The 12,645-nt window shown below is 48.4% G+C and overlaps 1 protein-coding gene across 1 annotated transcript; it reads left to right on the top strand.

Moving 5' to 3' along the window:
* Window positions 1-668: 668 nt before the first annotated feature.
* LOC138756920 (zinc finger protein 227-like) lies at window positions 669-6,104 on the top strand. Its single transcript, XM_069923333.1, has 3 exons — window positions 669-856; window positions 2,659-2,758; window positions 4,676-6,104. The coding sequence occupies exon 3, from the start codon at window positions 4,845-4,847 to the stop codon at window positions 6,054-6,056; it is 1,212 nt and encodes a 403-aa protein (XP_069779434.1). The 5' UTR covers window positions 669-856; window positions 2,659-2,758; window positions 4,676-4,844; the 3' UTR covers window positions 6,057-6,104.
* Window positions 6,105-12,645: the final 6,541 nt, after the last annotated feature.

Below are 12,645 nucleotides of genomic sequence, written 5' to 3'. Positions count from 1 at the left end.
GGGCCAGCCTGTACATCCAACCATATCATTACAGTTGGTATAACATCAAAAACTGGCCAACTGATTCAGAGGGTTGTGGAAAGTGTGAGCCTGGTCGGTGGGCACCAATAGCCCTGAGCGGAAAGATCTGCAAAACATCCCAATAACATCACTGCCATCGAAGAGCAGCAGCGATCATCAAAGACCCACCCCACCCAGCACACGCTCTGTTCTCGCTGCTGCCATCAGGAAAGTGGGGTCGGAGCCACAAGATCTGCAACAGCAAATTCAGACCCGCCTCTGATGGACAGCTCGCCCCGCCCCGCCTCCTCTGATGGACAGCTCACCCGCCCCGCCTCCTCTGATGGACAGCTCGCCCCGCCCCGCCTCCTCTGATGGACAGCTCACCCGCCCCGCCTCCTCTGATGGACAGCTCACCTGCCCCGCCTCCTCTGATGGACAGCTCACCCGCCCCGCCTCCTCTGATGGACAGCTCACCCGCCCCGCCTCCTCTGATGGACAGCTCGCCCCGCCCCGCCTCCTCTGATGGACAGCTCACCCGCCCCGCCTCCTCTGATGGACAGCTCACCCGCCCCGCCTCCTCTGATGGACAGCTCGCCCCGCCCCGCCTCCTCTGATGGACAGCTCACCCGCCCCGCCTCCTCTGATGGACAGCTCACCCGCCCCGCCTCATCTGGTGGACAGCTCACCCGCCCCGCCTCCTCTGATGGACAGCTCGCTTAGCCACTCCTCCCAGGATACAGCCGTCGCAACATGTGCAGTACGTGCTGACGTCACGAAGACGTTTCGCGTCCTGAACGTCTTCTCCTCAGTGACGGGCTGGGCCTGCTGAGGTGCTGGGATCCCGGACGTGGAGGTGAGATTTGTCAGGGGCTCAGCGGCTCCGGAGCGGCCTGGGGGGGGGGTCCTCGTTGTGGGGGGGGTCCCTCGTGGTGGGGGGGAGGGGGTCCCTCGTTGTGGGGGGGGAATGGGGTCCCTCGATGTGGGGGGGGAAGGGAGTCCCTCGATGTGGGGGGGGAAGGGAGAGGGGCTCACTCATTGTGGGGGGGGAGAGGGGGTCCCTCATTGTGGGGGGGGAGAGGGGGTCCCTCATTGTGGGGGGGGAGAGGGGGTCCCTCGTTGTGGGGGGGGGGAGGGAGAGGGGGTCCCTCGTTGTGGAGGGGGAGGAGAGGGGGTACTGCAATGTGGGGGGGGGGGAGATGGGAGTCCCGTGTGCTGGCGAACAGGTCGGACCCGCGTACTCTGGGGGGGAGAGGGGGTCCACTGTGCTGAAGGGGAAGGGCATGTCCGTGTTCTTTGGTGTGAGGAGAGTGACTCCGTGTCCCTGAGGAGAGTGAGTCAGTTTCCCGGGGGGTGGGGGAGCGGCGGCGAGTCAGTGTCCCCAGAGGGGAAAGGTGGGCTAGTCCATGTCCCCGAGGTGGAGGGGTGCGAATCTGTGTCATGGGGGTGGGGGGGGAGAGTGTCTGTGTCCTGGGCGCACTGGTCTTTCCCTTGTTTGAGCTGACTGTTCTGTGGTGGAAGTGCGACCTTTGGCATTCAACGACTTCAGGGAGGAGAATGAGGGGCAGAAAGGTCCAGATGTGCGTGGGTCTGTGACGGAGAAGAACATCAGGGTAAGTGGGCAGCAGAGGCAGTGAGAAGTGAAGCAGCAACCAAGATGTGATGACCCAAAATGCACGGAACTGAACAGCATGTTGACATATCCTGGTCAGGTCACTGGGAGGGACTACGTGGAGTGGCACATCTTTCCCTGAACTGTTGGAGGGTAATGGAGACCTTCACGGGTTAAAATGAACCAAGTGAAGGAGAATGACATTTTCCCCAGTGTTGGGGAGATCATGGACAACCAAGGGGAAACTGTTATCCACAGAGGGTGGTGAGGATCTGGAAGGAGTTGCCAGGGGAAGATGCAAAGTGGGTACAATTATGGCCAATAGGAGATATTTAAACAGGCAAACAGATGGGAAAGGTTCAGAGGCTTTTGGTCCAAACACAGACAACTGGGACAGGCTCAGATTGGCAGTTTAATTGGAATTAATTTTGTCGAGGGGCTGGTTTCTGAGCTGTTTATCTCTGCGACTCCACCACTATGAAGGGAGACACTGGTGGGAAAGAAGGCTGTCAGATCCTCCCCTTCGTTGATGGGGCAGAGAAAACCAGCGAGGTTCTGGTGATTGGATCACAGCTATCCTGGAATGAAGTGTTGGATCTGGTCCTCATCTCAGCCTGAGGATGAAGAAGCATGGGGTTTATATTCCACCCTGGGATCTGATTGCATCGACTGGGAAGGGGAACCATTGACTCGACTCCAGCTGAACTGGAAGGGTTAATTTCGAGAAACTATTCCCTCCAGTTGATGATTCCAAGACCAACTGACATGGACTCAAATGTAGAGATAGAAGCAGAACATTTTGGAAACACTCAGCGCAGGTCACACAGCATTTCCAGTTTCAGATATGTGTCTCAACTCTCCACAGACTGAAGATTTCCAGCAGTTTCTGACTTTATTTCAGACTTCCAGCAACTGCAGGTTTTTTTATATACATATATTGCAGCCTGAGGTCAAGGCCTGAACTGAAGTGGGGTTGGCCTGTACTTGCTGGAGTTGAGAAGGATGAGAGGTGATCTAATTGGCTTCTCTTGTGGTTTGCCCAGCAGACAGGAGGAGCAGACACTGAGCTCCACAGTGGAGGAGACCAAGGACCAGTACATTTAGAACAATCGCCACCGTCTCCATCTCTCCACATCCATGTGAACAGTAAGTATGCCGTCACTCCTCCAGCTCCCTGCCTCAGTATTAGCATTCTCATGCTGGTGTTCAAATCCTGCCTTGGCCCTCACCCCCTCAACCTCCTCTAGTCTTGTGACCCTCTGAAATCTCTCTTGTGACCCCAGTTTGCATCCCAATCATTTCTCCTTTTGGATTGGAGCCCGAGACCAGTTGTGTTCTGCAGGGATCAGTGCTGGGTCCTCTATTGAAACATTATGTCTTCCATGAGAATGTAGGCAGCAGGATCAGCAAGTTTGCAGAGGACAGTGAGTAAGTTTGTCTGAGGTGACAACAGGATAGAAATTTACTGAGAAAGTGGGCAAAGGAATGACAGATGGAATTTAATGGAGACAAGGGTAAAATGGTGCCTGTTGGGAAATTGAACCAGAGCTGGGGTGTTGTGGACAGAGAGACCTTGGGAAGCAAGTCCCCTGCTCCCTGAAAGTGGTGGACACAAGGGACGGGGTGAGTGGGGAAGAAGGTGAATGGCATGATTGCCTTCATTGGCTGAATCATTGCATGCAGAATTTGTGATCTTCCAGTTTTATAAAATACTGATGCCACTTGGTGCTGCTGGAGGAGGGAGAAGCATCTGGAACTATATCAAGGGATGATGGATCGTCAATGTTGCTCCTTGGTGCTCCTGGGTGTGCCCCCAATAGCATAGTACAGTTCAAACTATGGCCAGTCCAATCGCCTCCTGCCACCCCGGCCGCGGTGGTCTTTTACCACTTCTGACACAGACGTTTAAGCTTCCTAATCAGCTGGGATGTGATTAAGCCCCCTCTTTCTAATTTTTAATGCTACCTGATCTACTATTGGTCCGTCCCTCACCTTGCCCATTACATGGTGGTTTATTTCATTCTCTGCACGGATGGTGAAGAGCTCATGGATCTCAGAAACACTCCAGTAGGCAGACATCATGGTCATTAGATGCTGTGAATTGACTGTTGGCTGTCCGATGCTGATAATTGGCTGTTGGTTTTAAATGTTCAAATCTCGCGCTGAAACATCGCACATTTTACGCATCATCAAGAGTCATTGCATCGTCATATTAATTAGCTGAGTTAGTCCTAGAATGCTTGAAATGAAGTTTGCAATGCAGGCGTTCAGGGAATTTTACAAGGCCCCTTTGTGGCAAAAAGACAGGACTGGAATGACATCCCCATTCCATTTCTGTGCTTTTTACACAGCACATATTCTGGAAAAAAGGAGAAAATGTCCCTGAACAAAGTGGCTATGTAAAAAGCATAGTTGTCTAGTGGTGGGATCACATGATAGGTAGTGGGAAGGGGTTCTCTCACTCCTCCACCCTGCGGAGTAGGATGTGTTGCACATGGAGGCTGGTGGTGGGATATGTGGACAAGGGGAATCCTGTTCTTGTTGCATGTGGGGGCGGAGGCACCCAGGGCAGATATGAAGGTAATGGAGGATGTGCGGGTGAGTGCTGAGTGGATGGTGGTAGAGGTGATTGACACTTGAATGGTGACAGGTCTCCAATGTGACTTTTGGTGGTTCAGGTGGTTGCGATGGGTTGGAAGCTGCCAATACTTTGATGTCACATTGGAAACCTCCAAAACAAAAGCTACCAAATAAAAATGTGGACCAATTTCTGCACTCTCCCTCAGATCGTCATGTGTTTACTAAAGTATGATTTGCAGAAATAGTCCCCATGTGTGTTTGTGTGTTTGTTCCCTCTTCTCCTTTCCATTAAAAACAAATTACGCTTGTTTCTCTGTGCTAAATTTCACCCACATGTGTCTACATGTCCGTACTGATCCTCCTCACAGTTCAGGACACTCCACGGTTTGTCACGTTACTGGCCGTGCCTCCAAATTGTCGTCCTGGAACATTGGCTGCAGAGAATGCCTTGCTCCCTCTCACTCCTCCATCTTCTCTCCACAGGGTTAAGAAAGTGGTGCATTTCCAGGCAGGAAGCTTCAGACAATGCCACATGTGGTCTAACTCTCCGACTGGATTCCTCAGGACCGTAGAATTGGCCAGTACGGGGATCACTACGGAGAATCCCTACACCTGTTGAGTGCGTAAAATTGTTTTCAGCTGATTGGCTGAAATGGAGGGTCAGGTGACCAGTGATACGGCAGATAAAACACTCCAAAGTGAAGCGTGTGGTGAGGAGGGGCTTCCTGTGGACTTGCTGGAATCACATCCCTGCGCTCACCCTGGGGACCCACCGTTGCCCTGTTCCGAGTGTGGGGAGGGATTTGCCAGCTCTGACGCACTGCTGCAACACCAGAGCATTCACTCCAGGGAGAGAAGCTTTAAATGCTGCACGTGTGGGAAGGGGTTCTCTCAATCCTTTAACTTACGGGAACACCAGCGGGTTCACACTGGGGAGAAACCGTTCACCTGTCCCCTGTGTGGGAAGGGGTTCTCTCACTCCTCCACCCTGCTGAGGCACCAGAGAATTCACACAGGGGAGAAACCGTTCACTTGCTCTCTGTGTGGGAAGGGGTTCTCTCGATCATCCGGTCTGCATGCACACCAGCGGGTTCACACTGGGGAGAAACCGTTCACGTGCTCTCTGTGTGGTAAGGGGTTCTCTCAGTCGTCCGGTCTGCATGCACACCAGCGGGTTCACTCAGGGGAGAAACCATTCACCTGCTTCCTGTGTGGGAAGGGGTTCTCTCAGTCATCCGGTCTGCATGCACACCAGCGGGTTCACACTGGGGAGAAACCATTCACCTGCTCCCTGTGCGGGAAGGGGTTCTCTCACTCCTATGACCTGCAGGTGCACCAGCGGGTTCACAGTGGAGAGAAACCATTCACCTGCTCCCTGTGTGGGAAGGGGTTCTCTCGGTCATCCGGTTTGCATGCACACCAGCGGGTTCACACTGGGGAGAAACCATTCACCTGCTCCCTGTGCGGGAAGGGGTTTTCTCAGCTCTCCACGCTGCTAAGACACCAGATAATTCATACTGGGAAAAAACCATTCACCTGTTCCCTATGCGGGAAGGGGTTCTCTCAGCCCTCTGGCCTGCAGGTACATCAGCGGGTTCACAGTGGAGAGAAACCATTTGCTTGCTCCCTGTGTGGGAAGGGGTTCTCTCACTCTTCCACCCTGCTGAGGCACCAGAGAATTCACACTGGGGAGAAACCATTCACCTGCTCCTTGTGTGGGAAGGGGTTCGCTCGACCCTCCATCCTGCTGAGGCACCAGAGAGTTCACGCCGGGGAGAAACCTTTCACCTGTTCGCTATGTAGGAAGCAGTTCTCTCGACCCTCCTACCTGCGAGATCACCAGCGGGTTCACACTCGGGAATGACTGTTCACTTGCTGTCTGTGTGCCATTGGATTCATTCAGCACTCTGGCTTGCAGGGACACAAGTGTGTTTACGCCAGGGAGAAACCTGTTCAGTCTGTTGGATTCTCAGCTCCTGCCACCTCTGAGACTCAGGAGAGTCCACACTGGGGAGAAACCATTCACCTGCTCGCTATGTGGGATGGGATTTGTTAAAACAACCAAGCTGCTGAGGCACCATTGAGTTCACACCCTTTTCACTGCTCTCTGTGCAGGTCAGGTTTCTCTCGCTCCTCTAGTCAGCAGGGACAACTGTGGGTTAACACCAGGGAGAGACTGTTTTCTGGCAGAAAATGTGGGAATGGACTGGCTGATTCCTCTTCTCTGTAGAATTCACACCAGGAGAGACCATTCACGGGAAGGAATTCGCTCAGGTGTCTGGTCTGTGGGGATACCAGTGAGTTTACATGGGTAGAGAGTGTTCACCATGGACAGTCAGCAACTTTCCCCTCTAGTAAAAGTGTCACATGCCAAAGGACATGTGTTTCAGGCAGTGGTTTGCAACCTTTTTCCACTCACGTAATCCTTTACTGACCACAGAATACCTATGTCATGTGAGTGGGGAGAAAAGGTTGAGAACCACTGGTTTTAAGTTGAGGGGGGAGGAAGCTGAAAGATGGAGGAAATATGAATTCGAGGAAGAAAATCTGATTTGGAAAAGATTGAAAGAAACAGACAGTTTCAATTACAGAAGTTAAAAATTGAAATGGAGGGAAGTAAGAGAATTGAGACTAACTACTGGGGAGAGGTTGGCTAGTATTGAGGTAAATCTAGTGACTCTTTGATGAAGGAGATATAGATATATATTTTCAGCTTTTTGAAAAGGTTACTGAGAGCTCAAGATGGACTAAAATGGCCTCTTGTGTTCCAAAGTGTATTGAGAGGAAAAATACAAATTGCATCCTCTAGCTTGACTGCAGAACAAGTGGCAAATTATGATACTGTTAAACAAACAGTACTGAAAGCTTGAGTGGTTCCAGAAGCATATAGACAAAAATTTAGGAGTTTGGAGAAAACATGGAATCGATCTTGTATTGATTTTGCTCTGAAGAATCTGTATGGTTTGACCATTGGTGCACCTCAAAAGGAATAAATAATGATTTTGACAGATTGAGAGAATTGATATAAATTGAGGAAATTAAAAGGTGTGTCCCAAATGCGATTAAATTATACCTGCGAGGGATGTGGCGGCAAACAGCTCGATTAGCGAACAAATGTACCCTAATTCACAAAAATACATTTCAGACCTGTAGGCATTTTTCAGAGAGTTCATGTGGAATGGATTATAAGCCTGTTCAGAAGGTTAATATGGAGCAGGATAGTAAATCTGAAATTAAGTCTGGAGAGAATGTGAAGAGAAAAGATGAAGGTAAGGTGGGAAAGGACATAACTTCTGGATTAGTATGTCATTTTTGTAAGAAACCTGGTTATGTCATTGCAAATTGTCTAGTATTGAAAAAGAGATGAGTAAAGGAGGTTTTACCAGAAGCATCACAAGACAAAGGAAAAGAACCAAGCCACTAGGCACATCGAGTCTGTTCTGTTAATCTACACTAAACTACACTAGTTCCAATTTCCAGCCTTTGCCCCATATCCCTTGATGCCCTCACTAATGAGATACTTGTCTATTTCTTGCTTCCACTGCTATTTGTGACAGTGTGTTCCACAGATCCACGACCCTCTGGCTACCGAAATTCTTCCTAATCTCGGTTTTATATGGATAACCTCTAATTTTCAGACTATGATTCCTTGTCCTCTATTCACCCACCAAGGCCAGCATCTTACCCGCATCCACTATATCTAAACCTTTCAAAATACGAAATGCCTCTATGAGATCTCCTCTCATTCTCCTATACTCCAGTGAATACAACCCAAGAGCTGCCAAACGCTCCTCGTACATTAGCCCTTGCATTCTGGGAATCGTCCTAGTAAATCTCCTCTGCACCCTCTCCAACAACAGCACATCCTTACTAAGATGTGGCCTAAAACTGCACAAAGTTCTCCAAATGAGGCTTCACCAGTGCCCCACGGAGCCTCATCAACACCTCTTCACTCTTGTACGCTATTCCTCTTGAAATGATGCCAACATAGCATTCGCTTTTCTTCGCTACCAATCCCACCTGGTCATTAATTTTTAGGTTTCCCTGCACGAGGACACCCAGGTCCCTTTGCATATCCAAGGTCTGAATTTTCACCCCATCCAAAGAGTATTCTGCCTGTTTGTTTCTGTCTTTGGTAAACTTGTACCTCTCACTTTGTTCGTTTTAGATTGGTCACAGTGTTTGAGCTACCGAAAGAAAACAGAGACACACACCGAGAGCAGTTCAGTCTACACAAATGTTTATTACAAATTCAAAGCAGGTTTCAAACTACAATATGCAAGCCCTGCCTAATCATACTTAACAACGCCTGGACTGGTCCCAACTGCCGAAGCGAGGCAATGACGGCACACTTGTAGTAGGTTGCCGGGGCGCCGGTAGCAGCTTCTTCACCTCCCCCGACCGGGACGTTGCTCAGACCCTGGCTATTCTTCCTTCTTGACAAGGGATGTTCCCATCCCTCGGAGAGTCTAAACTTCAGCAGCAGGACCACAGGCTTATATACCCCAAAAACAATTAATCATGCACCCACTCCCTCTAACATTTGTCAGTCAAAATCAAAGCTGAGCATACTATTCTACAGTTTAGAAGATTAATTATTATGGAACCAGGATGCTATGATATCCTGGTTTATCTCATGGATGCAAAGACTTATTGAAACTTCTAAGGCTTTGCAATACCATGCTATCCTACATTTAGGAAAGAACAATTAGTCATGCGCCTACTGCTTCAAACATTTGTCAGTCAAAATCAAAGCTGAGCATACTATCCAACAATTTAGAAGATTGATTATTTAGGAACCAGGATGCTATGATTTCCTGGTTTATTTCGTAGATACTTCTTGAGCAAGACAGGTTGTGACCAATTCGTCAATTTCAGAGTGTCGTATTTGACAACTGCTTTCCCTGGGCCTCACAGTGGAATTCCATTTCAAAGTGTATCTTCAGATAAATCCCCATGGCTGAGTTTAATTACATCTGCTAATTCTGAAAGTAAGGTGACCTGAGTGTGGCCCCAGTGTCGTCAGTTTCACATAAGCAAACAAGCATCTGAGCACATGGTTTTAATCCTCCATTACAGTTTCCACTGCCAAAATATACAAATATACATTTCTCAATGTTAAATCTCCTCAGCTATAATTTTGCCCAGTCTCCAAATCTGTCGATATCCTTCTGCAACTTTATGGTTTCTACTACACTTCCTACTTCACCACCTAACTTGGTGTCATCTGCAAATTTGGCCACAAAACCATTCATTTCACAATCAAAATCATAAATAATTTGTAAACAGCAGTGACCCCAATACCGACCCCTGCAGAACATCACTAGTTACAGGCAGCCATCTAGAAGGGGAACCCTTAAGTTCAACCCTTTGTTTCCTGCCTATCAGCCACTTCTCTATCTAGTTTAATAACTTCCCTGTAATTCCATGGGCCCTCATCTTATTTAGCAGCCTAATATATGGCACCTTATTGAAAGCCTTTTGCAAATCTTAATAGATAACACCCACAGCCTCCCCTTTGTCTATCCTTGAGATTTCTTCCAAAAACTCTTAATAGGCTGGTCAGGCAGTACCTTCAAAAAACCATGCTGACTTGGACCTATCCTGTCATGCATCTTGAGATATTTCATCACCTCATTCTTGTCATCCAACCACCGATGTCAGACCAATCGTCCTATAGTTTCCTTTTTTCTGTCTCCCACCTTTCTTAAACAGCGAAACCACATCTGCGACCTCTGGAATCATCTGGAATCTCTCTAGAGTCTATCGATTTCTGGAAAATCATCGTCAATGGATCTACAATCTCTAAAGTCACCTCTTTCAAAATCCGTGGATGCACCTCATCTGGCCCAGAAGATTTATCAATCTTTAATCCATTTAGTTTGCCTAGCACAATTTCTCTAGTAACCGTAACTGAATCTAACTCTACTCCATGAAGCCTCTGACTGTCCAGAATATTACTAATGTCTTCCATGGTAAAGACAGATGTAAAATATTAAGTTCCTCTGCCATCTCTTTATAACCATTACAATTTCTCCAGTTGAATTTAAGAAGAGTAGGTGTTCCAAACCTGGTAAAGATGTCATGGATATTTTCAAACCTTTATGTGTCAGAGTGTTTTGTTTCAGTAGTGAGAATCACTGGTTCCAATTAAAATTCTTAGAGATACTGGGGCTGCACAGTCACTGTTGTTAGGAAGTCTTTTAACTCTTGATCAAAGGACTGACACAGGGGAGACAACTTTGATTAAAGGTGTTGGAGGTGAGGTGGACTCAATATCTCTTCACAACATAGTGTTCAATTCAGAATTAAAGGACCTGTTGTAGTAGGAGTTATTTCAACTGGCCACCGTGACAGAGGTGCACCAAAGAAAAGGTACAAGGACTGCCTAAAGAAATCTCTTGGTGCCTGCCACATTGACCACCGCCAGTGGGCTGATAACGCCTCAAACCGTGCATCTTGGCGCCTCACAGTTTGGCGGGCAGCAACCTCCTTTGAAGAAGACCGCAGAGCCCACCTCACTGACAAAAGGCAAAGGAGGAAAAACCCAACACCCAACCCCAACCAACCAATTTTCCCTTGCAACCGCTGCAATCGTGTCTGCCTGTCCCGCATCGGACTTGTCAGCCACAAACGAGCCTGCAGCTGACGTGGACTTTTTACCCCCTCCATAAATCTTCGTCCGCGAAGCCAAGCCAAAGAAGAAGAAAGACCCATGGAAGGAGTCTCATTTTTATTAGGGTGTTGTGCACATCCTCATGGTGAACCGGCCCTGCTTGTATCGCCACCTGGCAGGACAGCCATGGGTAAATGGTGTCGTCAGACGTTTCTCTCTGACTCCAGCCTCCCTTCCAGCGCCCACCCTGGGCAGCGATCATGACGTCACAATGTACCAGATAACTGAGCTCCTGCTGCCCTTCAAGGGGGAGGCGCTGAATTTGAATAAAAACCATAGTGTGGTTGCAGTGATTTCCTTCAGCTCCTGCAAGGGCCGCAGGGGTGACCTCGATGAGCCCAGACGTTTATCTGGACCCAGCAAACGATGGATGCAGCCGACGTGAATGCTGTTGCCCAAAAAATTACCCCCCCTTCTGGCCCCATTGCCCATGGACATGGTTTGGGCAGGCGGAGGCACAATCCACCTCCACAAAATCTCAGCTGACGCCATAAATTTTTACCACGTCGTGGGTGCACTGGAGCAGGACACGGTGGCAAGGGTGAACAACATCATTCACCAGCCACCAGCAGTGGGCAAGTATACTGACCTCAAAAATCTACTGGGGAAGTTTGGCCGCACTCCCCAGCAATGTGCTTCCGGGCTCTTACACCTGGGTGGGTTGGAGAATTGCAGCCACTCAGCCCTCATGGACAAAATGCTGGCCCTGGCGGAGGATCATGAACTGTGTTTCCTCTTCTGGGAGATATTCCTTGAACAAATGCCAAAAGAGATCCGGCTTCATCTGTCTGATGAAATAGATATAGATGAAATAGATATAGATATAGATGAAATAGATATAGATTTTTTTTTGTCTTAAGGGATAAAGCAGAAGGTGAACAGGAGATTGAAGAAATGGCTTTTGGATATTGCTTGAAGGGTGAATTGTTAACATATAACATAATAACATAACAATTACAGCACGGAAACAGGCCATTAGGCCCTTCTAGTCCGCACCGAACCAAACACCCCTTTCTAATCCCACCTCCCTGCACAATGCCCATAACCCTCCATCTTCCTCACATCCATATACCTGTCCAACCTTTTCTTAAATAATACAATTGACTCCGCCGCCACTATTTCTCCCGGAAGATCATTCCACACAGCTACCACTCTCTGAGTAAAGAAGTTCCCCCTCATGTTACCTCTAAACCTCTGCCCCTTAATTCTTAACTCATGTCCTCTTGTTTTAATCTTTCCTCCTCTTAACGGAAATAGTCTATCCACATCCACTCTGTCTATCCCTTTCATAATCTTAAATACTTCTATCAAATCCCCTCTCAACCTTCTACGCTCCAAAGAATAAAGACCCAATCTGTCCAATCTCTCCCCATACTCCAGATGCTTAAACCCTGGCAACATTCTGGTAAACCTTCTCTGCACTCTCTCCACTCTGTTTATATCCTTCCTATAATTAGGCGACCAGAACTGCACACAGAACTCCAAATTAGGCCGCACCAACGTCTTATACAATCTCAACATCACCTCCCAACTCCTATATTCCATGCAATGATTGATAAAGGCCAGCATACTAAAAGCCTTCTTCACCACCCTATTCACGTGAGTTTCTACCTTCAGGGAACGATGTACCGTCACTCCTAAATCTTTCTGCTCTTCTGTATTCCTCAATGCTCTCCCATTTACCACATATGTCCTATTCTGATTCTTCTTACCAAAATGAAGCACCTCACACTTATCAGCATTAAATTCCATCTGCCATTTTTCAGCCCACTTTTCT

This window comes from Narcine bancroftii, chromosome 3 (genome assembly GCF_036971445.1).
Source record: "Narcine bancroftii isolate sNarBan1 chromosome 3, sNarBan1.hap1, whole genome shotgun sequence".
NCBI lineage: Eukaryota > Metazoa > Chordata > Chondrichthyes > Torpediniformes > Narcinidae > Narcine > Narcine bancroftii.
This window is presented reverse-complemented; position numbering and strand designations above follow the sequence as displayed.

Excerpts from the sequence above, each read along its gene's own strand:
- LOC138756920 (XM_069923333.1), top strand. The coding sequence starts at position 4,845 with ATGGAGGGTCAGGTGACCAGTGATACGGCAGATAAAACACTCCAAAGT.